Consider the following 27,739-nt stretch of genomic DNA (forward strand, 5'->3'; position numbering starts at 1 on the left):
GTTTTGGGGTGCCACATTTTCCCTTATAGGTCAACTTAATATTTCTGTGTTTGCATTAAAGCGCTTGAAAGATTTTAGAGTTCTAGGTGACCTAAAATCAAATGTACATTACTAAGATCAATTCAGAGTCCAGAGCATAATAAAAGATACATAAAAGAAATGTAAAAAAAATCATACTCAAATCCCAGCTCCAGTCAACTTCTTTGATCACGTCACTGATGTGGTTTTCCGTGAGCCATTTTGGCATCTTCTGGCTCCCAGCATCTTTACCATTTTCTACGTTGACAAGGTCACAAAGTCATAACGTCGCTGCCTATTTAGCACAGGAGACTCCAGAGATGCCAGGTATAAGAGAATGGCAAAAATATTTCAGTGAAGTTCAACTGAGGGATGAGAAACGATAAAGGAAAGGGGTATGTGTACCACCATAATGCATGATCCAGCCTGTCCTAGAAGAGCTAATCCCTCCCCTCTCTGAATTGTTTATAGTGAACCAAAATGCAGAAAACAACTTTACACATTTACATGAGCATCTGTGTTATTTTCTACTAATAAAGCATTTAAGCCTTTTTTAGAAATCATCTATGGTTCTTGCTGTGACCAAGTCCAGAAGTCAACTGTTCTACAGATTAATAGTTCTCATGGTAAAGTCTTATCTCCTCTGGAGACTGAACCTTTCTTTCTCCAGGTGGAGGGATTGCCCCCTTGTCTTTTAAGGTGACATTGTGTAAAATATCTTTGACCTTCTTCCATTCAGGTGCAATTTATCTGCGGAATGCAGATTGTACCCCAATGAAAAGTCAGCTCTCTGCTCAAGGAACCCAAATCCTTTAAGTCTGCAACAAGACTTAAGCCATGCGTTTAGCTCTCTAAGATCCCATTATCTCTCCTGTGTTGTGTATGGCACAGGCAGTTTTCCAGGGAATATTACTTTGGAGGTCCTTCCCTTCAGCTTGCAGCCTAAATCTTTAAATTAATTTGAAGGATCCTCTATCACTTATTCTGTCATTGATCCATGTTGACCATGACACTTGGATCTTCACCAGCCCTCGCAGTAATTTATGAATCCATTTCACCATGTGCTGATCCCTGGCAGTAGGGAAACCATTCGGGCTCATTCACATGTCAATTTTTTTCAGGTATGAGTAAAACTGACCGAGTTTCATCAGTGATTTCTGTCAGAATTTCATCAGAGTTTTATCAGAGTTTGGTCTCAGTTTCTTCAGTTTTTCTCGTACGTGAAAAAAAGTTTCACTACCATCTCCTATCTAACAGTCAATGAAAATTGGACAACACTCGGATGTCTGATTTTTTTTTACAGACCCATAGGCTTGCATTGCCGATTTTGATACAACACCGAGATCAATATCAGACATGTGTCCTCGATTTTGTGCAAACTGCTTAGTCCATGAAAACTCATGGACATGTGAACAGCCCCATTCATTACTGTAGGTACAAGTGCTATCCGTGAAAAAAAAACAGGGAGAACACTCGTACGCAAAAAAAAAGATGTCTGAATGAGCCCTTACTGCACCTACATTATCTTAGCTGAGCTGTTCGCTCTGTGACTGGGAAGAGCAGCGTACACTAGGATTGCCATTTCTGAGACTGACACCCTAACATCACCCATTTTGGCAATTTTGTTTGGAAGACACATTACAGAAAAAAGAGCAGTGGCAGGGACTCAGCGATGGACCAGGGGACTGTGAGCAAAGGATAGGTTTTTTATTTTAAACAAACTGCAGCTTTGAAACAGGCTTTCTGAATCTAAAAACCCCATTAAGAATCATTCTGAGGAACAGACGGTGACCATTCAAGAAATTGTTGCCAAAAACAACACCGGTTCAAGTTGCCCATCTAGTGTATGGGTGAGTTATATAGATTTTATTTGCTTTTTGATGACAAATGCTTATTGATAATTTCCTATATTCCTGACTCCTCAATCAATGCTTTAAGTTGTTTTCCATTCCTGATCTATGACACATGACTTTACTTTCATTGAAACTTATGTTTGTACCTTGTACAATTTGTCAATAATAATACAAAAAAACTGAAAATTATCTACTTCCCTATGTGAGTGCTTTGATGTGCAACAAAAATAGATTTTTGGTTAAAACATTTCCCACATTCTAAACAAGAAAATGTTTTTTCTCCCGTGTGAATAATCTGATGTCTAAGAAGATTTGATTTAGATGTAAGATATTTCCCACATTGGGAACATGAAAATGGCTTCTCCCCAGTGTGAACTCTCTGATGTTTAACAAGATTTGATTTCACTGTAAATTTTTTCCCACATTCGGAACATGAAAATGGCTTCTCCCCTGTGTGAACTCTTTGATGCGTAACAAGATCTGATTTCTTTGGAAAATATTTCCCACATTGTGTACAAAAAAATGCATTTTCCCCTGTGTGAATTCTAACATGTGTAACAAGATTTGTTTTCTGATAAAAACATTTCCCACACACTGAACATAAAAATTGCTTCTTTCCTGTGTGAGTTTTCCGATGTTTAGCTAGATCAGATTTCTGAGAACAACATTTCCAGCATTCTGGACACGAAAATAACTTCTCACCTGTGTGGATTCTTTGATGTCTAACAAGAGTTGATTTGTCTGCAAAACATTTCCCACATTCTGAACATGAAAATGGCTTCTCCCCTGTGTGAATTCTCAGATGTGTAGCAAGATTTGTTTTCTGATTAAAACATTTCCCACATTCTAAACATAAAAATGGCTTATGCCCTGTGTGAATTCTCTGATGTGTACCAAGTTGTGATTTCTGATTAAAACATTTTCCACATTCTGAACATGAAAATGACTTCTTCCCTGTGTGAGTTCTTTGATGTTTAGCGAGATCAGATTTACGAGAACAATATTTCCCACATTCTGAACATGAAAATGGCTTCTCCCCTGTGTGAATTCTCTGATGTGTAACAAGATTTGTTTTCTGATTAAAACATTTTCCACATTCTGAGCATGAAAATGGCTTCTCTCCTGTGTGAATTCTCTGATGTGTAACAAGAGTTGATTTATCTGTAAAATGTTTACCACATTCTGAACATGAAAATGGCTTCTTTCTTGCGTGTTTTCTTTTATGTTTACCATCACTTTGGTTATTTTTATTTTGTTTAAAAGTCTGTGTTGAATCAGTAGAAAAAGCCTGTAGAAAGGGATCAGATGATACATCTTTGCTGTGAAAGGCTGGAGGTGTATCTTGGATAATGGCATACTCTTCATATGTATCTGGTGTCAAAACACGGTCATCTGCTTTAACATCTGAAAAGATCATATGTTCCTTTAAGCTCCTTGTACAGTCATCTGCCAAAATGAAATCATTGATATTATTAAGTAACAGTGCTTTTTACATTAATTCTAATATACATTTTATAACATTTATTTATGAAAGTATCTATGCAATTTGTAGTAAATTAGATTTTGAACTGAGGAAGACATTGGCCGCAACAAAAGACCCTGAACAACCCCAATTCCAAAAACATTGGAATGCTGTGTAAAATGTAAAGAAAATAAGAATGCAATGATTTGGAAATATCAGTCATATTTTCTTCACAACAGAATATAAAACGCATATGAAAAGTTGATAGACATCTCTCCATTTTATTGAAAAACTTAACACCTTTAGAAATTGATGGCAGCAACACATCTCAAAAAAGTTGTCACAGGTGTAGCATCGGCGTCTCTGCCTCCTGCCGGGCAGAGACGCCGTTCCCCTCACCGCCGCCGTCCCGGTCCGGCGTCTTCCTGCCCCCCTGCTGCTGCTGCCTCCCTTACACCGTGCTTAAGGTGTGCGTGCGCGCGCTCCCTCCCTCTTAGAGGGGCCGCGTGCGCCATCCTAAAGAGTCCCCGGCCAATGGCTGGAGGACTGCCCCTATGTAAAGCACCTCCTCCAATATGGAGGTGCCTGTGAAAGGTTGTTGTTTGTGTGCTAACACTCTCCTCAGCCCTCAGGTTCCAGTGCCCACCAGCCTGTCTATCAGCCGTGCCCGCCAGCCTGTCTATCAGCCATGCCCGCCAGTCTGCCTACTCGGAGCACCTGCCAGGTTACCTGACGTGCCCGCCTACTTGCCTACCCGGAGTACCTGTCTGACTATCCGTCATACCCGCCTGTTTATCTACCCGGATCACCCGCCAGCCTGCCTGCCGTGCTCATCCGCTGTACCAGGTCAGCTTCTGTCATCTGACCCGTGGGAGTCACCTGCTCTCACTCAAGGTTGGTCCCAGAGTGGCACCTGGTTCACCTGCCCGGTCTCTCCCTGGTTCACTGAGTCGACTAAGCCGCCGTGCGACCTGGGTCGGTCCGAGTAGGCACTTAGTTACGCCCCTCTGGTCCCTCCTTGCATCGAAGCACAGAGGTTCCACCACCCGGATACGTAACAGTTTGCACAGGCTATGGAATCCGGTGACTCCCAGGCTCCTTCGCTCTCAGACATTTTTATGCGGGGGCATTTATGCATATAGCATTTATGCATACTTTATCGAAGTGCCATAGTTTATCAAAGTGTCTCAGCAGTTAGATATGGCAGTTGGACAGGGCAGGAGACAGGTAAGATATGCAAGACAATTAAACAAACTTGCTTCCAGGTCATCTGTTTTGCAAACAGTATTCACCATTTGTATTTGTGCCATTTACGTTCTGGCTGCTACAATCATCCACATTCACCGTTTTCCCACAAATTCTGCACACTTCATCCATATTAACCCCTCTCTCCTCTCTTCTCATATATACAGCTGTCATGCTCTCTTCACAATGTTATACCACACAGATCCATTCATTCCCACCATACAACACAGGAAACGCTCTCACAAATCACTCAACCATCTGCTCACTCTCTGTATCTTCCTTCTCTTAGTCGCAGGTGATATTTCTCCTAATCCAGGACCCTCCAGTAATAATAACACTAACTCTTTCCCTGTTACATTCATTAACCCTGCTAATCTCAATAATATTCCCTGCATATCTTCTGTCTCATTCAACTATGCCCTTTGGAATACGCGCTTAGCATGTAATAAACTCTCTTACATCCATGACTTTTTCCTCTCTAATTCCCTCAACCTTCTGGCTCTCACTGAAACCTGGATCTAGCAGTCTGACACCACCGCCGCTGCACCTCTCTCCTATGGTGGCCTAAACTTCTCTCATACTCCGAGACCTGACAACAGATCAGGTGGAGGTGTTGGTCTGCTTCTTTCAACAAAATGTACTTTTCAGGTTATCCCCCCAGTACCCTCCCTTATCTTCCCTTCTTTTGAGGCCCACACAGTCAGACTCTACCGGCCCTTCTCCCTGCGAGTGGCGGTTGTCTATCGCCCTCCAGGTCCCTCCCGTCAGTTCCTGGATCACTTTGCTGCCTGGCTTCCAAATTTTCTATCCTGCGACATCCCCACGATAATCATGGGAGATTTTAACATCCCAATTGGCGATTCTCTTTCCCCATCTGCCGCTCATCTTTTATCACTAACCTCCTCCTTCGGCCTTTCACAGCTTGCTAATTCTCCTACACATTAAGACGGGAACACATTGGACCTGATCTTCTCCCGGCTTTGCTCAGTACATGACTTTACTAACTCTCCCCTTCCACTCTCTGACCATTATCTTCTTTCATTCTCTGTCAAGAACTGTGACTCTACTCAAGACACCCCCAATTTCCACACTTATAGAAATATACGCGACATTAACACCCAGAAATTTCTGAAAAAGTTGCAATCATCATTGGTCCCAATCTGCTCCCTCTCATGTCCTGACTCAGCATTGAAGCATTATAACGGAATAATGCTATGCGCCCTGGATGAAGCCGCACCTCCTACACAAAGAACAATTCGGCATAGATGGTGACAACCTTGGCACACGCCTCAAACACGTCTTCTTCAGCTGTGCTCCAAGTGCGCTGAAAGGCTGTGGAGAAAATCTAATCTGCCCGAAGATTTCCTCCATTATAAATTTATGTTGAAAACATATAACTCTGCCCTTCACCTCTCCAAACAAACCTACTTTAACAACCTCATCATCTCACTTTCCAATAATCCTAAACGACTCTTTGACACGTTTCATTCTCTGCTCAATCAAACAGCACTGGCCCCGACCATCGACCTCAGCGCTGACTATCTGGCCAATTATTTCAAAGAAAAAATTGCCCATATCCGACAGGAAATTTTCTCCTAATCCCCAAACGTTATGCATGTTCTCCCCCACCACATTGTATCTTGCTCACTTTCTGACTTCGAACGGAAGATGAAGTGATCAGGCTCCTTGCATCTTCTTGCCCTACCACCTGCACCAGTGACCCTATTCCCTCACATCTCCTTCAGTCCCTTTCTCCAGCTGTCACCACTCACCTAACTAAAATTTTCAACCTCTCCCTCTCATCTGGTATCTTTCCCTCTTCTTTTAAACATGCCAGCATACATCCATTACTTAAAAAACCATCCCTTGACCAGAACTGCACAGCCAACTACAGACCTGTTTCCAATCTTCCCTTTATCTCTAAACTCCTGGAATGCCTTGTCCATTCCCGTCTAATACGCTATTTCTCAGACAACTCTCTTCTTGACCCTTTACAATTTGGTTTCCGCTCTTTACATTCTACTGAAACTGCCCTCACTAAAGTCTCTAATGATCTACTAACAGCTAAATCTAATGGTCACTACTCCCTGCTGATTCTCCTGGATCTCTCTGCAGCATTTGACACTGTGGATCACCAGCTCCTCCTCACTATGCTCCGCACTATTGGCCTCAAGGACACTGTTCTCTCCTGGTTCTCCTCCTATCTCTCTGACCGCTCCTTCTCTGTGTCGGCTCCTCCTCCTCTCTCCTTCCCCTTACTGTCTGGTTCCTCAAGGATCAGTCCTAGGCCCCCTTCTTTTCTCCTTATACACCGCTCCCATTGGAAAAACAATCAGCAGATTCGGTTTTCAGTACCATCTCTATGCTGATGACACCCAATTATACACCTCTGCTCCAGACATCACCCCTGCATTACTACAAAAGACCAGTGATGGTCTTTCTGCTGTGTCTAACATCATGTCCTCCCTCTGTCTAAAACTGAATCTGTCAAAAACTGAACTACTCGTATTTCCTCCCTCTTCTAACCTACCTATGCCCGATATTGCCATTTTCGTTTGTGGCTCAACCATTACTCCCCAGCAACAAGCCCGCTGTCTTGGGGTCATTTTTGATTCAGATCTTTCCTTCACTCCTCACATCAAATCACTCGCTCGTTCATGTCATCTACACCTCAAAAACATCTCAAGAATCAGGACTTTTCTCACCTTTGACTCGACAAAAACTCTTACTGTAGCTCTTATTCATTCTCTTCTGGACTACTGCAACTCTCTACTTATCAGGCTCCCTCTTACTAAACTCTCCCCTCTCCAATCCGTCCTTAACGCAGCGGCCAGGATCATATTCCTCGCCAACCGCTACACCGATGCCTCTTCCCTGTGCCAGTCATTGCATTGGTTGCCCATCCAATATAGAGTTCAATTTAAACTTATGACGCTTACCCACAAAGCGCTCCATGCTTCAGTACCCCCCTACATCTCCTCCCTTGTCTCAGTCTACCACCCTACACGTGCCCTCCGTTCTGCCAATGACTTAAAACTAAAATCCTCCATAATTCCAACTTCCCTCTCCCGTCTCCAAGATTTCTCGCGTGCTGCGCCAATTCTTTGGAATGCACTACCCAGGACAGTTTGATTAATTCCCAATACCCACAGTTTCAAGCGGACCCTAAAAACTCATTTCTTTAGACTGGCGTATCGCCTCCACACACTATCTGTCCGTCCAAGTTGTCCGTCCCAGTTTTTCCCCATATTAAAATCTTCAATTTCAGGTTCATACCAACCATTCACTTAATAGCCTCGATCAGGACTGTACACATACTGGCAGCTGACCAGTCCATGTATTATTATTTGTCCTATTTAGTATATCAAGGCTGCATTATACAATATATGTACATTTTACCTTTTGTGTCTCCCCTATTTCCTCAGACTGTAAGCTTGCGAGCAGGGCCCTCACTCCTTTCGATATGAGATAAGCTTATTCTGTATTGTCTGTATAAGTCCCCTCTAAAATTTGTAAAGTGCTACGGAATATGTTGGCTCTATAATAGTAAAAATTATTATTATTATTATAGACCTGTACCAGGAGGTCTCTCGTGAGATATACCAACAGGAAACTATCCTTTTCTATCTGCGGACAGTCAACTCCCACCTGGACACTCTGTCCTCCCCGACTGTGTCAGTCTCTAGCCGAGCGGCACCCACTCCGGCTACACCTCAACCCAGTGGCGCTGTGGCACCCGGCTTTGGAACCCGGCTTTCTGCGCCTCCACGTTTCGATGGTGACCCTGTCCTATGTCGGGGATTCATAAATCAGTGCATGCTGCACTTTGAACTTCTGGCACACCAGTTCATCTCTGACCGGGCCAAGGTGGCATTCATCATGTCTCACCTCACCGGAGAGGCGTTGGCGTGGCTTAACCCTCTGTGGGAGAGAGGGGATCCTCTGGTGTCCGATCTCCAGTCCTTCCTCACGGCTTTCCGGAAGGTGTTCGATGAACCTGGACGAAAATCTTCTACTGCCTCCTCACTTCTCCGACTCCGCCAAGGGAATCTCTCTGTGGGACTCTATGCCGTGTGTTTCCGCACTCTCGCATCTGAACTGGCCTGGAATAATGAGGCACTGGTGTCCACCTTTTGGGAGGGCCTTTCCGGACGGATCAAGAATGAGCTAGCCGGCCGTGACATACCTCCCACCCTAGACGACCTGGTGTCGTTAGCTACCCGGATTGACATCCGTTTTCTGGAACGTGCTAAGGAGACTACCCGGGAGAGAAGATCTCCGCGTCTCCCTCCAACCTTCCAAAGGCCAGTCTCGCAACCAGCAATCCCCTGGGTATTTTCACCAGAGCAAATGCAAATTGATCAAGCCAAGATGGTCAAGTCTCGCCAGGAGACACACCGCACTGAGGGGAGTTGCTTCTACTGTGGCAGTATAGAGCATCTGATCCACTCCTGCCCGGTGAGGCCGGGAAACTCCAGTGTCTAGGACTGCTCGGAGAGGTCGTCCTAGGCGAGAGTTATTCCTCTCCGTCCTTGACTGTCCATTTCTATCACCAGTGGTGAGACCCGCTTCTTCGAGACTGCCTATCTGGATTCCGGAGCCGCTGGGAATCTCATTCAACAGGCCGTTGTGGAGCGTTATCGGATTCCTACCATACGTCTGGCTGAACCTTTGGCGGTTTCCTCTGTGGATTGGAAGCTTCTCCCGGAAACCATCTTGCTTGTCACCGAGCCTGTAACTCTTCAGGTGGGAATGCTGCACTCGTAGAAGATCTCCTTTCATGTGCTGTCCGGTCTCTCTCATCTTCCCTTGCTTGGTCTGCCCTGGTTACAGAGACATGAGCCCGTTCTGAATTGGAGATCTGGTGAAGTGCTCCTTTGCGGTCAGGAATGCCAGGTGTTCTGCCTGGTTCCGGTACGTCCTGCTCAACCCTTGTCTACCCGGCTAACCTACCTGGCCTCCGGCACCCTACTGGTCCTATGCGGACGTCTTTGACAAAAAGGAAGCGGAGACACTACCACCTCATAGGCCGCATGATTGTCTCATCGACCTAGTACCTGGTGCTTCACCTCCCCGTGGGCGAATCTACCCCTTGTCGCTGGCCGAGACCCGTGCTATGTCTGAGTACATAGAGGAGAATCTTGCTAGGGGATTTATCCAGAAATCCACCTCTCCAGCTGGAGCAGGATTCTTATTCGTCAAGAAGAAAGACAGCTCTCTGCGACCTTGTATCGACTACAGGGGCCTAAACCACATTACCATCAAAAATAAGTACCCCCTGCCTCTCATCTCGGAGGTGTTTGACCGCCTAAAAGGCGCAAAGATCTTCACCAAGCTCAATCTTCATGGGACGTACAATCTGGTCCGGATTCGCCAGGGAGACGAGTGGAAGACGGAATTCAACACCCGGGAAGGTCACTACGAATACCGCGTGATGCCCTTCGGTCTCTAATGCTCCAGCCGTCTTCCAGGAGCTAGTTAACGACATCTTCCGGGATCTCCTGTATTCCTGCATGGTGGTGTCCCTGGACGATATCTTGGTGTTTTCCCCGGATCTGCCCTCACACCGGAGGGATGTTCGTCAGGTTCTGCTGAGGCTCCGGAAGAATCGCCTGTATGCTAAATACGAGAAATGTCTCTTTGAGCAGACCTCTCTGCCGTTTCTGGGCTATATCATCTCAGAGACCGGACTGCGGATGGATCCCGAGAAGGTGTCTGCCATCTTAAAGTGGCCCCGACCGGAGGGGTTGAAGGCGATTCAACAGTTCCTGGGTTTCGCAAACTATTACCGCCTCTTCATTCCTCATTTCTCCTCCCGGACTGCTCCCATCTCTGCGCTCACCCGTAAAGGAGCAAATCCCAGGGAATGGACTTCCGAGGCGGAGAAGGCCTTCATCTCCCTTAAACAAGCCTTCTCCTCCGCTCCTGTGCTACACCGTCTAGATTGCAACAAGCAGTTCTTCTTGGAGGTTGATGCCTCTTCCTCCGTGTCCGGAGCAGTGCTCAACCAGAAATCCTCGTCCGGGCGAATGGTGACCTGCGGCTTCTTCTCCAAACTCTTCTCCTCGTCCGAACGCAACTACTCCATAGGAGATCGAGAACTGCTGGCCATCAAATTAGCGCTGGAGGGGTGGCGCTATTTGCTTGAGGGGGCTCTGCACCCGGTGGTCATCTACACTGACCACAAAAACCTCGCTTATTTGCAGAATGCCCAAAGACTAAACCCGCGTCAGGCCAGGTGGTCTCTATTCTTTGCCCGATTCTGCTTCACTCTACACTACCGCCCGGCAGACAAGACGTTAAAGCCAACGCTCTATCCCTCTCATTCCTGTCTATCGACCAAGAGGAGGAGCCTCTACATATCATTGACCCCTCCAAAATAATGACTGTTGCTCCATTTGACCTGTCTCATCTACCACCCGGTAAGACCTTAGTAGCGGTTCAGGTTCGGAAGAAGGTTTTACTTTGGGGTCATTCGTCCAAATTAGCTGGTCATGCTGGCCAGAGGAAGACATTTCTGCTCATTGCCCGACATTATTGGCGGCCCACCCTGCGCAAGGATGTTGCGGAATTTGGCGCGGCTTGTTCCTCTTGTGCCCGTAACAAGGTTCCCAGGCACCTTCCAGCCGGCCATATCCCTCCTCTTCCCGTGCCTTCCGCTCCATGGCAACATATTGCAATGGACTTCATCATGGATCTCGCTGTTTCTGCCGGTTGTACTGTCATTTGGGTGGTCGCCGACCGCTTTTGTAAGATGGCCCACTTCATCCCTCTGCCTGGTCTTCCGTCTGCACCGGTGCTGGCTAAGGACTTCTTCCATCGCATCTTCCGTCTTCACGGCTTACCCCTCCACATTGTCTCGGATCGCGGAGTTCAATTCACTTCACGCTTCTGGAGAGCCACATGCAAGCTGCTGGATGTCTCCTTGGATTTTTCTTCGGCCTATCATCCTCAGTCCAATGGTCAAGTGGAATGGATCGATCAAATCCTCACCGGTTTTCTTCGGCACTTTGTCAACGCTCACCATAGCGATTGGGTTGAGCTCCTGCCCTGGGCCGAGTTCTCCTATAACAACCATGAGTGCGAGTCTTCTACTAAATCTCCGTTTTTTGTGGTCTACAGTCGACACCCCCGAATTCCGTTTCCCGTCTCCTCTTCAGTGGACAATCCTGCCGTGGAGTTTCTCGTCAGCGAATTTTCTGCAATTTGGGAAGACACTAGATCTGCGCTTCTTCAGTCCTCCGAGCGGGTGAAGAAGCATGCTGATAAGAGACGTCTGGATCTGCCTCAATTCCGTCCGGGAGACCAGGTCTGGCTTTCCTCCAAATATGTTCGTCTCAAGATACCATCTTATAAGTTGGGTCCGCGGTTCATCGGTCCGTTCAAGGTTCTGAACCAAATTAATCCAGTGGCTTACAAGCTGAAGCTCCCGGCCTCCTTACGGATTCCCAACTCCTTTCAGGTATCTCTCCTCAAACCTATTGGCCTTAATTTTTTCTTTGACGATCCAGGTACCACCCCAGCTCCAGTCTCCGCTGAGGACGTCTTTGAGGTAGAAAACATTTTGGCCACCAAGAAGGTAAGAGGAAAGACCTTCTTTCTTGTGGATTGGAAGGAGTTTGGTCCTGAGGAGAGGTCTTGGGAGCCCAGGGAGAACATTCATGCCCCTCAGCTTCTAGAAAAATTTCTCGCGGGCGTAAAGGGGGGGGTACTGTAGCATCGGCTGCCGGGCAGAGATGCCGTTCCCCTCACCGCCGCGGTCCCGGTCCGGTGTCTTCCTTCCCCCCTGCTGCTGTGGCGCGCAGCTTCCCGGGCACTGTGCTTAGGGTGCACGAGTGCGCTCCCTCCCTCATAAAGGGGCCGTGCGCGCCGTCCTAAAGAGTCCCTGGCCAATGGCCGGAGGACTGCCCCTATTTAAAGCACCTCCTCCAATATGGAGGTGCCTGTGCAAGGTTGTTGTTTGTGTGCTAACACTCTCCTCAGCCCTCAGGTTCCAGTGCCCGCCCACCAGCCTGCCTGTCAGCCGTGCCCGCCAGCCTATCAGCCGTGCCCTCCAGCCTGTCTATCAGCCGTGCCCACCTACTTGCCTACCCGGAGCACCTGTCTGACTATCCGTCATACCCGCATGCTTGCCTACCCGGAGCACCCGTCTGACTATCTGCTATACCCGCCTGCTTATCTACCCGGATCACCCGCCAGCCTACCTGCTGTGCTCATCCGCAGTACCAGGTCAGCTTCTGTCATCTGACCCGTGGGAGTCACCTGCTCTCACTCAAGGTCGGTCCCAGAGTGGCATCTGGTTCACCTGCCCGGTCCCTCCCTGGTTCACGGAGTCAACTAAGCTGCTGTGTGACCTGGGTCGGTCCGAGTAGGCACTTAGTTACGCCCCTCTGGTCCCTCCTTGCATCGAAGCACAGAGGTTCCACCACCCGGATCAGTAACACCAGGGTTTACAAAAGGCAGGAAAAGTAAATGCTACTAATGAAAAACAGCTTGAGAGTCATCTGATTGTATATAAAAAGATCATACTAGAGGGGCAGAGTCTCTCAGAAGCAAAGATGGTCAGAGGTTCAACAATCTGTGATCAAGTGCGTCTGCAAATTGAGGAATAATTTCAGAAAAATGTTCCTCAATGTGGAATTGCAAAGTCTTTGAATATTCCACCACCTGTAGTACATTATATCATAAAAAGATTTAGGGATCCTAGAAAAATCCATTCACACAGGAACAATGCCAACCGTCAATATTGGGATTCTCTTGATATAGAGGCCCTATGGTGGCACAACATAAAAAACAGACATGATTCAGTCGTGCAAATCACTGTTTGGGCTCAGGAATACTTCCGGAAATCATTGTCAGTAAACACAGTTGGCCATGCATTCCACAAATGCAAGCAGCATTTTGTAGCATGAATTGACCAAACAAATTCACATTTTGGTAATTTCCTTTTAATGCTGAAGCTTTAGCGCCTGTATCTAAAGCCGAGGATAAACTTATCTAATCGATTTTCTGAAGAATACCAATACATTTGTGCTTTTCTGTCAACTTTATTAAGGTTATTTTAATTATAGTCTTGCTTAAAGGACACATTGTCCAAAACGCGTTTGCGATTTTGACAAGGGAGACAAACAAAAGGGGATAACTTAGCTTGAGCTGACACCAGAGAGGAAACGCCAACAGTCTTCCAAGGGTACCAGAGAAGAAGCTGCTAGTACTCCAGCCAGAGCCAAGAAACATAGAAATGTCCCCGGCGAGTTTCTGCAGCAGACTGAGAGGTTTTAAACTCCCAGACCAGGTTGTGTCAATTAGAGCAGAAGGGGGGTAGCCGCTGGGTCCTAAAAGCAGATGGATTAAGAAGGCGTCTGCAATGCCAAACGAAGTGACCTTCTGCAGCCAGCTGCAGAGCGACTGGCTGTTACATCTGATACATCCGTGACAGCTGTATGAGAGTCAGCATCCTTTGTGTATGGCGCTGGCTCAGCTCCTGAGCTTGCTCAATATATGCACTCGTGACATCCATAAGTGAACGTTGGTTGTCGGGAAGGGGTTAATGAACTAAACAAAGTGTATAAAGAAAAATTCTATCTTGCATCAGGGTGGACACTCAGCAGGAGACTTTTGCTCGGACTTCTGATCATAAATTCTCAGTGGAACGATTCTGACATCTGAAGATAATTTCTTCTAGAACTGTTAGACCTAGAAGAAACTGATTCTTCACTATCAAACCCCTGATTCTCTGTAGACTGCCATGACTTTGCTCTCAGACTAGATAGTATATAGTGTCTAAGCGTTGCCTAAAACAGACCTGGGCTTTTCCACTGAATGGGTGAAACGTCTTTAAGACCAGCTGATTAAACTGGAATTATTCACTCCATCCTACAGAATATATCACAGCACATACCAGACTGCATCATAAGATATCAGACAAATCAATAAGTGGTCATTTCTTTTGGCTCAGATATCTAAAGTCCTGATCTTTCTTCACCTGAACAATCTTCTAAGCTGATTCATGACAACATCATGATTGAAACTCTTACTGTAGAGGTTAATACTTCTGAGGCTGTTTCTGATCATTTCAATACTATCTGGCAAGAGTCTAGTAATATAACAAAGAAATCAGCTGATAGGAGCAAGTCCAAGAGTTTTAACATTAACTTAAAACCGTTGTCATTGTTGAAGTTTGCAGCTAAAATGTGATTCGAAGGGGTTGAACGATCCTTAAGAAAAGCCATGAATATCAGACTGGTGAGGGCCCGATTGCTTGGCATTACAGAACAGCTCCAATTCAAGAGAACAGGAAAGCAGGAGTTGTTCAGCAGTACCCCAAAAGTGGACACTACACAATGTATGGAGCTGCACATTGCATCTTTGTCCAATGGCCCCAATTCATCAAGACTGGCAATTTTTAATGTTTTCATTTTAACTTAGCCTCTTACCTAGCTCTTCTATACCATTCAAATTTGCTATACTGCCAAAGTCTTCTGACTAATTCAACTATAGAGCCTTGCTCAACTCTTCTGGTTATCTCTCCTTGCCCCTCCTGCCATGTCTAAATTTGCTACTTCTCTGGGCTCTGCTGTACTGTTTATCCATTATTGGTAAGGCTCTGTGACATAGTCTGCCCCATCGCTAAGTCTTCTTAAGATGTGCTACTATTTTGACCTCCCCTCATTAGTCTTTCTACGCTGACCCTCCAGCTTCTTAGTGGACTCAACAGCTCTAGTTGCCGTTTAGTCTCTACAGTCTCTGTTTCTTCTACTGGATCATTTACTTCATCAACATAATCTGTCTGTACTACATTACAACTGTACATGTAGACCAAGGGCTTTGATCCAACTCCCCAGGTGACCCCTTAAAGGGGTATTCCCATCTCCAAGATCCTATCACAATATGTAGTAGGTGTAATAATAATAATAATATTAGCAAATATCTCCAATTAGAAATGTAGTATAGTTTTTCTGATTCATTATGTCTCTCTCCTCATGTGCAGGGCATTGCAGGACCTTAGGTATCCATGGTTATGACCACTGATATAGTGACAGTTAGTTAGCTAGTTGCTAGTGGTCGTTATTATTATGATTATTAGCTCTTATAAGGAAAGAGACATAGTGAGTCAAAAAAGCTATACTACATTTTTAATTGGAGGAATGTGCTAATATTATTATTATTACACCTACTACATATTGGGATAGGACCTTGGAGATGGGAATACTCCTTTAACACTTGGGGACATTTCTCTATGTTGACATCCAGTTGTATACAAGACATTGGATTTTAAAATCACATTTCTGGTGGCCTACCATAGCTCCAGGGCTGTGGAGTCGGAGTAGATATAAAATGGACCGACTTCTAAAATATATAATAAATTGGGTAGAGTAGTTCAATGCAGTTTGAGGGGATACAGCTATACAGCTGACATGTGCCCGCAACAGCCGCGGGTGGAAGCGCGATCCACCCGCGGCTGTTAACTAGTTAAATTCCGCTGTCAATCTCTGACAGCGGCATTTAACTTGCGCAAACTGGATGCACATCACTTACCCCGCCCATCGGTGACCCCGTCACATGATCTCGGGTCACCGATGGGTTGGCATAACAACACGGGGTCTGCAGGAGACCTCTGTGACTGTCATGGCCAGTTGCTATGAGCGCCACCCAGTGGTCGGCGCTCATAGCAAGTGAGCATTTCTAGTACATAGAGTCGATCTGCTCATGGCCTGTGTGTAACAGAAACGGTCAGGTAAGTGTTGCTTCTAGTTTCCCATGGAAACTATTGAAGCAAGCAAAAAGTGTAAAAAAAAATGTTTTTAAAAATCTAAAAAAATCTAAAAGTTTAAATCACCCCCCTTTCGCCCCATTCAAAATAAAACAATTAAAAGAAAACCACACATACACATATTTTGTTATCACTGCGTTCAGAATTGCCCGATCTATCAATATAAAAAAATAATTAATTAGATCGGTAAACGGTGTAACGAAAAAAAAAATTCTGAACGCCAGAATTACATTTCTTTGGTCGCCACAACATTGCAATAAAATGCAATAACGGGCAATCAAAACATGGGATCTACCCCAAATTGGTATCAATAAAAACAGTTGCTCGGCGCGCAAAAAATAAGCTCTCACACAGACCAAGATCACAAAAATTGGAAATGTTACCGGCCTCGGAAAATGGCGACTTTTTTTTTTTTTTTTTTTTTTTAGCATACTTTGGATTTGCACTTTTTTTGCAATTTCACTGCACTAGCAATTTTTTTCTCATTTTCCAATATACGATATGGTAAAATCAGTGATGTCGTTCAAAAGTACAACTTGTCCCACAAAAAATAAGGACTCACATGGCCATACTGACGGAAAAATAAAAAAGCTATTGCTCTGGGAAAATTGGGACCAAAAAACGAAAACGCAAAAACAGAAAATGCTCCGGTCATGAAGGGATTAAGCTCCTGAGAAGAATCAGTTCCCACTGCCAGTTATAACTTAACTCGATCTGGTTGTGTATCACAAATCCTGTGTATTAGTGGATATTCCTTTTTGTGAGTTTAGCTCCTATACTGACATTTCTCCTTCCTGATAATTTTGTGTCTACCTGTACCTCCTGGTTCTGAGCCGTCTCCCTGACAATTCTTCCTGCCAGCTTGCACCATCGAACAGCAGCTGACTTCGTTGACCCAGCTTAGGTGTACCTGTGTAAGTCCAGATAAAGGTAAAGCAGTTAATGGGTGAAGGTCAGGGCAACACCTGGGATCTTTAAAAAGGCTTAACTAGCTCCAAGCCAGTTCAAAGTAGCCATCTTAAAAGCTGCCAAGTGACCATCAACAGCGCCCTCATGACTGGGACTTTGTGGTGTCATGCCTTCTAGTTACTACTTTTGTCTGTTCCCAATTTCTCAAAGATCCATATCACTATTGACTTTATTGCAGAATTACTGAGCTTATTTTAATGTACAGTTATTTGACTGATTGTGGACTGAGTTTTTCAAAATGGTTTACTTCTTCTAACAGGTCTTCCTGCAGCCACCAACCTGTCCAACCTATCCTCAGTTATTTAAGCACATCTTTCATCTGCATCAATAACCATTGCATATCGTCTCTGATAGATGTACAGAGTTTGTAGCAAGGTCCTGGTGTGTGTTCTGTGAATTTATTGCAGATCCAGTTAGATTTATTTTCCTCTCACCCTCGATACAAAAAAGTTGAATGAGGCAATCAGTTTCAGCCCAGAGACAATGGCTGAATCTACTCAAAACATCAATCAAAACAATCGCATGAGCTACAAGCTTCACATACCAGCATCTTTGCAGATTCTCTATTATTTCATGCATCTTGTTACGGATCCGGGTGGTGGAACCTCTGTGCTGCTGTGCAAGGAGGGACCAGAGCGACGTAACTAGGTATCAACTCGGACTGACCAAGGTCGCACGGCGGCTCAATCGACTCCGTGAACCAGGGAAGGACCGAGCAGGGGGACCAGGTATGAGAGCAGGTGACTCCCACGGGTAACTGATAGGAGCCTCCGAGTAGGCACGGCAGATAACAGACAGGAGCCTCCAGGTAGGCTGACTGATACCTACTGTGCCGGCCAGTGGCGTACCGCTATGGGGCCCGGCGGGTGAGGGGGCCCGCGATGACCGCTGCGGTCCGGCGGCTGTGCTGTGCTGACAGTGCTGTATGCCTTTAATTAAATGTAAGCGACGCCCGCCGGCCGCCGTATACCTTCCTCTAATCTTCTTCATTTCTGGTTCCTGGTCTGCTGCTGGCTGAATGCTCTGGCTGGATTTGCATAAGAACATCACGCCTCCTGGCTGACGTAGCTTTCCAGCCAGAGAACAGCAGTGTGCAGGGCCCGGGCCGGAAGCAGGAACTCAGCACATGAGGGTGTGCACATTCATTCTGTGTGGACGGAGAGAGAGAGAGAGAGAGAGAGACGGTGAGCAGGGCCGGCAGTGTGTATTTTTTTTTTAATGTGTCCCCTCACTGTACTGGCGCTGCACTTTGCTGATTCCTGAGGGTGGAGGCCCCTGGCCCTGGCTGCACACAATGTGGAGGGTGGATGGAGGTGGGGGCCCCTGGCTGCACACAATGTGGAGGTGGGGGCCCCTGGCTGCACACAATGTGGAGGTGGGGGTCCCTGGCTGCACACAATGTGGAGGTGGGGGCCCCTGGCTGCACACAATGTGGAGGTGGGAGGGGGAGTCCTGCACACAATGTGGAGAGTGGGGGAGAGGCGTAAATAGGGCTCTGGGGGGGATGCTGCTGGCTTGTGGGGGCCCTAAGGGGGATTTTGGGGGCTCTGAGGGGGGGATGCTGCGAGCTTGTGGGGCCCTGGGGGGGAGATGCTGCGGGCTTGTGGGGCCCTGGGGGGGGGGGATGCTGCGGGCTTGTGGGGCCCTGGGGGGATGCTTGCGGGTGCTCTGTGGGGGATGCTGCGGGCTTGTGAGTGCTCTGGGGGGGATGCTTGTGGGAGCTCTGTGTGGGGCCCAGGAGGCATGAGGCATTACATGGGGTCCAGCCTGCATATGGAATTACATGGGGCATTACATGGGGACCAGGCAGTATTCTCTAAGGTGCATTATATGGGATCCAGTATTTTGTATGGAGCATTATATGGGGCTCATAATACTGTATGGAGGACTATGTGGTGCCCATAATATTGTATGGAGGACTTAGTGGTGCCATAACACTGTATGGAGGACTATACTGTCCGGTCTGCACTGTGCGCTGTGAGGATTCACCGGTTTCTGAGCTATTGTAGAATTTACAATAGATATCACTCATGACATGTAAGAAGTCAGTGACATTTTTGGCATTGTACTATACCTATATCTATAATTTTTCTGCAGTATCTGTGCATCATGAATTGGTGGATGTGTTAAAGGGGTCACTGAGACTCTTTCGCCCGGGGCCCATGAAAACCTAGAGGAGGGAGCATCATGTGACTCTCCCTCTCCCATCATTCCTCCTCTGCGTCTGACGCAGCGGCATGATGACGCGCCACGCTGTGTCAGACAGTGGAGCTGGCAGCTGCTGAGGTGATGACAGAGACGCGCTGCAGAGACTGAAGCAGCCGGGAACAAGGAGCGGTAAGTATGTATTTATTTTTAAATCAGTGTGTACTGATAATACTGGAGGACTGGGGCTGCATTTTACCCTATGGGGGGCTGCATTATACTGCGTACAGGACCATGGGGGAATGCATTATATTGTGTGGAGGACCATGGCGGAGTGTCTTCTACTGTGTGGAGGACCATGGCGGAGTGTCTTCTACTGTGTGGAGGACCATGGTGGAGTGTCTTCTACTGTGTGGAGGACCATGGCGAGTGTCTTCTACTGTGTGGAGGACCATGGCGATTGTCTTCTACTGTGTGGAGGACCATGGCGAGTGTCTTCTACTGTGTGGAGGACCACGGTGGAGTGTCTTCTACTGTGTGGAGGACCACGGCGGAGTGCATTGTACTGTGTGGAGGACCACGGTGGAGTGTCTTCTACTGTGTGGAGGACCACGGCGGAGTGCATTGTACTGTGTGGAGGACCACGGCGGAGTGCATTGTTCTGTGTGGAGGACCACGGCGGAGTGCATTGTACTGTGTGGAGGACCACGGCGGAGTGCATTGTACTGTGTGGAGGACCACGGCGGAGTGCATTGTACTGTGTGGAGGACCACGGCGGAGTGCATTGTACTGTGTGGAGGACCACGGCGGAGTGCATTGTACTGTGTGGAGGACCATGGCGGAGTGCATTGTACTGTGTGGAGTGTGGGGCAGTTGGGAGATCATACTGTGTTGTGGTCACCATACTTTACCCTGGGAGTTGAGGTGGGGTACAGTAGGGACATTATACTGCGCATGTGGAGGAATTCACCATGGGGGTATCATACTGTGTTTGGGGGACACTTTTGTTGGTATCACACTTTATGGGCAATGAAAAAGGGATCTAGGACTTCAGCAGGAGGAAAATTACTATGTAAAGGCTGGAAGGTTGTGAGATCTGCTCTTCTGTGACCCCGACAATTATTTACATTTTATTTTTGGGGGTGGGGGGGGCCCAATTTGAACTTCTGCTATGGGGCCCCATGATTCTTATGTACGCCCTTGGTGCTGGCAGGTAACTGGTAGGAACCTCCAGGTAGGCTGACAGATAGGCACGGCAGGTAACTGGTACGTTCTCCGGGTAAGCAGGCACACCCGGCCCATAGACAGACTGCGGGTTTGGATCATAGGCAGACCGTCGGGCTGGAGAGTACACTTGGCTGACGGAGACAGGTAGTCAGGCTGGCGGACAGGACTGGTAATCAGGCTGGCGGACAGGACTGGTAATCAGGCTGGCGGACAGGACTGGTAATCAGGCTGGCGGACTGGACAGGTAGTCAGGCTGGCAGACTGGACAGGTAGTCAGGCTGGCGGACTGGACAGGTAGTCAGGCTGGCGGACTGGACTGGTAGTTAGGCTGGCGGACTGGACTGGTAGTTAGGCTGGAGGACTGGACTGGTAGTCAGGCTGGAGGACTGGACTGGTAGTCAGGCTGGCGGACTGGACTGGTAGTCAGGCTGGCGGACTGGACTGGTAGTCAGGCTGGCGGACTGGACTGGTAGTCAGACTAGCAGCGGGACCTGAGGGCTGGAGCAGAGTTTAGGATACAAAGCTACAACCTTGCACGGGCACCTCCATTTTGGAGGAGGTGCCCTTTATATGAGAGGTCCTCCGGCCATAGGCCGGGGACTCCTTAGGATGGCGCGCGCGGCCCCTTTACGAGGGAGGGAGCGCTTGCGCCCTAAGCACAGTGCCCGGGAAGCTGCGCGCGCCAGCAGCAGCAGAAGGAGAGCCGGAAGATGCCGGGCCGGGAGCGCGGCGGTAAGAGGGACGGCGTCTCTGCCTGTCAGGGGGCAGAGACGCCGATACTACACATCTCATGATCTTAAGTCAGTAGTGCTAAATAATTTCCCTGGGAGTCCCGGTGTTATCTCAGAGTCTTCTAATCCTTTTCCTGAATTCAGATTTGAGTAAAATAAATATAAATAGATTCGGAGTAAAATTATTATATCTCATGAATTAGAAAAACGATGGTCCGGCAAACAATAAGATAATAAGGCATACTCACCTTATAATTGGGACCACTTCAGCCTCTCACTGACCTCAGCGGTGACCAATGCATCGCTGCTGTGACCAGTGATTGGATGCAGCAATCATATTTCAGTACATCCAGAGCACAACGTACAGAGATTAACTCTTTCTTTTTATTCTTGAAAGCATCATTCAATTTTGCCCAATGAAATTTTGCAAAAACAATGCAGTAAAAATATAAAAATAAAACAAGTATAAAAATGCTGAGTAATAAACACTAAAAATTCATCATATAATTGTATCGGTATCTGGGTGAATAAGATCTGTGACTTTTCTGCATTTAGTGGTTACTACTCACCTGTGCAGTTATCTGTAGGAATCTCCTCTTTACACCGCTCATCACCCCTCACATATGTCTCTGTAGTATTAATATGGGTCAGATCTTCACCCTGAAACAAATATTGTAAAAGTCACAGACAGATGGAAAAGTTGTGTGAAAGAATAGAAAATATTATAAATTAACAAGACAACCACAAATGACATGACAGCTATAGTTATCACATATCTGCTGGTCTCCTGGATAAATCCAACCTGTCGGCTCCTAATTCTAACCAGCAATCTCCATAACCAGAAAATTGTGAGAAGATCCAGACAACATCTAATGTCTATGATCAGCTTTATCCTGTCATCGCCACCAAGTATAAAACATACACTGAATAGTCACGTTGTTAAAGACACCCATCTAGTAGAGCATTAAACCTCCGTAGCTATCAGAATCTCAGAAATTCGTTGCTGCTGATTAGATTTGGTGTTGAATTTTTGGTTAATGACTTGATACTTTTTTTTTTTTTACAAAACCTTGTGGCATGGGGTATTGTCCTTCTACCATAGAGTAAACAGCTGCCATGAAGTGATGAACTTGGTCGTCCACAATGCTTAGGTAAGCTCTAGTTTATAAACATCCATACAAGAGTATCAGAGGACACAGGATGTGAGCAGAAAACATTCCCCGCACCATTACTCCATCTTTACCAGACTGAAATGATCAGTTCACTCAAATTTCCTATTCCTTTCTTGGTTCCGTTTTAATTTGCATTTATTGTGCACCACGTGTCCCTAGTTCTTGATATCCACATGATCCCCTTTCAATGGAAGCTTTTCCTTTGAATACTCCTGACACCACGGCAAGTATAAATCTCACAGAGTTGGTAGTTTCTGAAATACTGGTCCTGACCCTAGCACCCATGACTTTGCCTCATTCAAAGTCGCAGATCACTCTTGTTTTTCATTCTAATGTGGGTTTACACTAAAAAATGATCACTTTACTTTCTGCTGCACTCCGGGGTCATTGGTCTTATTTCCATATACAGAAACACTAATTATGAAAGAACCGATGTCTATAATAAATTGGCCATTCAGAGTATAATACTGGTGGGTAAAACAAGACTGAGCACAAGACCTTCACAGCCTTCTACACATCATAGGGGAGAATTCATGACACCTTTTCTCCATCTACCTGATGATCCTGAGGAACATTGGGATTTTCTTGTTTACAGTCCTGTGGAAGAAGAGGACGGGGACATCTCTCTGGTGTTGTCCTCGTACAGGATAGAACTGTTTATTAAAGTATTACTTTTTACATGGAGCTAGAATCAACCAATCTCTTTCTATTCGAGTTCATTGCATTGTCTCCCTTTCTACCTGATAATTCTGAGGCATGTCGGGATCTTCTTGTTTACAGTCCGGTAGAAGAAGAGGACGGGGACATCTCTCTGGTGTTGTCCTCTTACTAGATAGAACTGGAGAAAACACATATAGGGACTGAATTCATTCTTTACAGATAATTATAGGCCGTGTGTATTTAGTCCTGTCTATTACCTGGTGATGTGAGGGGCTGGTGAACCTCCATCATGACGTCCTTGTACAGATCTTTGTGTCCTTCTAAATACTCAAACTCCTCCATGGAGAAATAGACGGTGACATCCTGACATCTTATAGGAACCTGACACATACAATGATACCGTCATCCCCCCGATCCCTTCATAGCGTACTGTATAATGTCCCAGCATTCCCAGCAGTGTCACCTCTCCAGTCAGCAGCTCAATCATCTCATAGGTGAGTTCTAGGATCTTCTGATCATTGATGTCCTCATGTATCAGGGGCTGAGGTGGAGGCCCAGTGATTGGGCTCAGGGGTCTTCCCCATCCCTCAGACACAGGGTCCTGACAGCACTCACTAGAGGTCTTCTTCACTACTGTGTAATCCTGGTTATGGAAAGACACATTAATAAATCTCACTACAGACATTTCCAGAGTCCTCACCTCTCCAGTTCTGTCCTTCTGTTATTCCAATAGATAAGAATGATGTAATGTGACGTCATCAGAATCTCTAACCTCTCCAGTAAGCCGGAAGAGGATCTCTAGGGTGAGGTGTAATATCCTCTGCGCCATCTTGTCCCTGTCCCTATCCATCCTTGACGGGTCAATCGGGAAAATTCTCTTATATACAAGATCTACAGGAATGTGAATGGGGAGAAAATGTAACATCATAAAGAATCCCATCTAAGAATACAATTACTAGACAATATAGGGTAAATACAGTGTGCATCTCACAAAATTAGAATATCATCAAAAAGTTAATTTATTTCAGTTCTTCAATGCAAAAAGTGAAACTCATATTATGTAGAGTCATTACAAACAGAGTGATCTATTTCAAGTATTTATTTCTGTTAATGTTGATGATTATGGCTTACAGCCAATGAAAACACAAAAGTCATTATCTCAGTAAATTAAAATAATTAACAAAAAACACCGGCAAAGGCTTCATAAGCATTTAAAAAGGTCCCTTAGTCTGTTTCAGTAGGTTCCACAGTCATGGGGAAGACTGCTGACTTGACAGATGTCCAGAAGGCAGTCATTGACATACTCCACAAAGTCCCAGAGTTCCAATTTTCATTTGGAAATCAAGGTCCCAGAGTCTGGAGGAAGAGTGGAGAGGCACACAATCCAAGCTGCTTGAGGTCTAGTGTGAAGTTTCCACAATCAGTGATGGTTTGGTGAGCCATGTCATCTGCTGGTGTAGGTCCACTGTGTTTTATCAAGACCAAAGTCAGCGCAGCCGTATACCAGGAAATTTTAGAGCACTTCATGCTTCCCTCTGCCGACAAACTTTTTGGAGATGGAAATTTCATTCTCCAGCAGGACTTGGCACCTGTCCACACTGCCAAAAGTACCAATACCTGGTTTAAAAACAACAGTATCACGGTGCTTGATTGGCCAGCAAACTTGCCTGACCTTGGTATTGTCAAGAGGAAGATGAGACACCAGACCCAACAATGAAGATGAGCTGAAGGCTGCTATCAAAGCAACCTGGGCTTCCATAACACCTCAGCAGTGACACAGGCTGATCGCCTCCATGCCACGCCGCATTGATGCAGTAATTGATGCAAAAGGAGCCCCGACCAAGTATTGAGTGCATTTACTGAACATACATTTCATTAGGCCAACATTTCGGATTTTAAAAACATTTTTCAAGCTGTTGTTATAAAGTATTCTAATTTATTGAGATAATGACTTTTGTGTTTTCATTGGCTGTAAGCCATAATCATCAACATTAACAGAAATAAACACTTGAAATAGATCACTCTGTTTGTAATGACTCTATATAATATACGAGTTTTACTTTTTGTATTGAAGAACTGAAATAAATTAACTTTTTGATGATATTCTAATTTAGTGAGATGCACCTGTATATGAGGAAATACAACATGTAGATTTTGTATTTTCTCTTTGCATGTGTAACAGTGGTGGGTGTGGACCACTGCGTCACGGGCCGGGCTTACCCTGGAGGGGCGTAACTAAGTGACTACTGGTTATTAATTAGAGCCTCTGATGGTGAGGACAGGCTTGGCTGTCGGTAGTCACCAGGTACCACTCCAGGGCAGTCCCCGGGTCTGCAGAACCAGACCGGAAGGCCAGAGACACGAGTACGAGGTACAGGTGGACGGAGCCAAAGACGAGTTCATACAGTCCGAGGTCAAGGCAGACAGCACAGGTTCATTATACGTAGCCGCGGTCAGGAGTGGAGAGGTCAGGATAAACGGGTAGGTAAGCCGAGTCAGATAGAGTGACAATACAAGACCGCACCATACAGGAATCTGGAGAGAAACTGAACTAGAACCTTAGATGAGGTGATGAGTGGTGGAAGGAGCTGCCTAATAAACCCCCTGCTGCTTAAGAATAGGTCAGAGGATCTCACCTCTGCAGAACATGATGGAGTTTAATACCTGCAGAAAGTGGTCGTACCCCCCTATAGCCAGGTGGAGTCTGACCAGCAGCAGAAAGATGCAGCAGTGTAGGAAATGCTACAAGAGGCAGCTCAGTGAGACAGCCTGCAACTGGGAGAGCAGAGCGGTGACCGCAGTGAGTATGAGCATCGCTTACCACCTGTGTGAGTCACAGGCGTGACAGTATGGACTGGAACATTGTATGAAGGCAGCTCCATCACAAATACCAAAAGTTGAGGATGATGAAGACGCTGAAAGCGGGATATGTGTCATAAAGATGGAGCGCGGCCTGAACGCCATGTGTTTTATGTCCGTCCCCCAGAATCTGCCATCTACACGGGGGGCGGTGGAGATTATCACTACAGGAGCCGCTCAGGTCACAGGGACTCCAGAAATATGGAGAAGACCAGCAGAGATACAAAGAGCGATGACACTGGAGGGTCCGGGGGGCGGTCATGAGGGGGATTTACAGGAGTCATTAATTATAACAGACCGCAATTATAAATGTCACCTGAAGAAACAAGTGATATATATATAGAAAAGCAGAGGTTTCCCCAGGAGACGTGTGCGCTTCTCTCTATTCATCGTCTATGGGAGGTAACAGAAGCTCTGGCTCCAGAGAAAGAGAAGAAACCTCCATCAGTAAGTTATATGGGAACGAGAGTAGAGAGGTCACCAGCACTGAGGGGGTTAATAGTAATGGGGAATCTCCACATACCTCCACCTGCAGAGCCGCACACTGGATATATGGCTGCTCTGTGCGCACAGGACCTGTGATGAGGTCACAGGAGGGGAGGAGTCAGGGGTCACATGATCAGGGGCCTCAGTGTCTGCAGGACTCTGCTGTGCTGGGTGTAATAATAATAATGTTATTTCTATGGCGCCAACATATTCCGCAGCCCTGTACAATTAAGGGGACATGTACAGAGAACAAAGACAACACAAAGTAACGCACAGCTCAGCAGTTACAGGAGGAGAAAGGGTCCTGCTCACAAGCTACAATCTATAACAAAATAGGGGGCACAATAGGTAGAACGCGCTCGTCATGTACGGTGCGGCCATCAGTGTAATAAATAGGGGCTTTCATATAAAGCTGCAGGATCCGGTCATCAGCCGGTATCTGTCTAAATGCACACTCACACACATCACTTCCTCATTTCGCCCCCTATCTGTCTGTGTCCCCCAAGGTTCAGTCATAGGACCCCTCCTCTTCTCCATCTACACCTTCGGCCTGGGACAGCTCATAGAGTCTCACGGCTTTCAGTTTCATCTCTATGTTGATGACACACAGATCTACCTCTCTGGACCTGATATCACCTCCCTACTAACCAGAATCCCACAATGTCAGTCAGCTATTTCATCCTTCTTCTCTGCTGGATTTCTAAAACGTAACATGGATAAAACTGAATTCATCATCTTTCCCCCACCTCACTCAACCCCCCCCCCCCCAATCTGACCTATCCATCAAAGTTAATGGCAGCCCACTCTCCCCAGTCCCTCAAGCTCGCTGCCTTCAAACCACATATCCACTTCCAGCCGACTACAACTCAAAAATATCTCCTGGATCTGCATATTCCTCAACCACGAATCTGCAAAAACACTAGTGCACGCCCTCATCATCTCTCGCCTCGACTACTGCAACGTCCTGCTCTGTGGCCTCCCTTCTAACACTCTCATGCCCCTCCAATCTATCCTAAACTCTGCTGCCCGACTAATCCACCTGTCCCTCCGCTACTCCCCAGCCTCTCCCCTCTGTCAATCCCTTCACTGGCTCCCTATTACCCAAAGACTCAAGTTCAAGACTCTAACCTTGGCATACA

General features: G+C 46.4%; 1 protein-coding gene across 1 annotated transcript; it reads right to left on the reverse strand.

Annotated features, from left to right (window-relative positions):
* Nucleotides 1-1,843: 1,843 nt before the first annotated feature.
* Nucleotides 1,844-26,699, reverse strand: LOC141272061 (uncharacterized). The gene is made up of 7 exons (XM_073682365.1): nt 26,638-26,699; nt 24,028-24,146; nt 23,719-23,898; nt 23,513-23,636; nt 23,336-23,433; nt 21,993-22,083; nt 1,844-3,317 (listed from the first exon to the last, which is right to left on the reverse strand). The coding sequence occupies exons 2-7, from the start codon at nt 24,103-24,105 to the stop codon at nt 2,062-2,064; spliced, it is 1,827 nt and encodes a 608-aa protein (XP_073538466.1). The 5' UTR covers nt 24,106-24,146; nt 26,638-26,699; the 3' UTR covers nt 1,844-2,061.
* Nucleotides 26,700-27,739: the final 1,040 nt, after the last annotated feature.

This window comes from Phyllobates terribilis, unplaced genomic scaffold (genome assembly GCF_046119375.1).
Source record: "Phyllobates terribilis strain yellow unplaced genomic scaffold, ASM4611937v1 Scaffold_5__5_contigs__length_657084704, whole genome shotgun sequence".
NCBI classification, from domain to species: Eukaryota; Metazoa; Chordata; class Amphibia; order Anura; family Dendrobatidae; genus Phyllobates; species Phyllobates terribilis.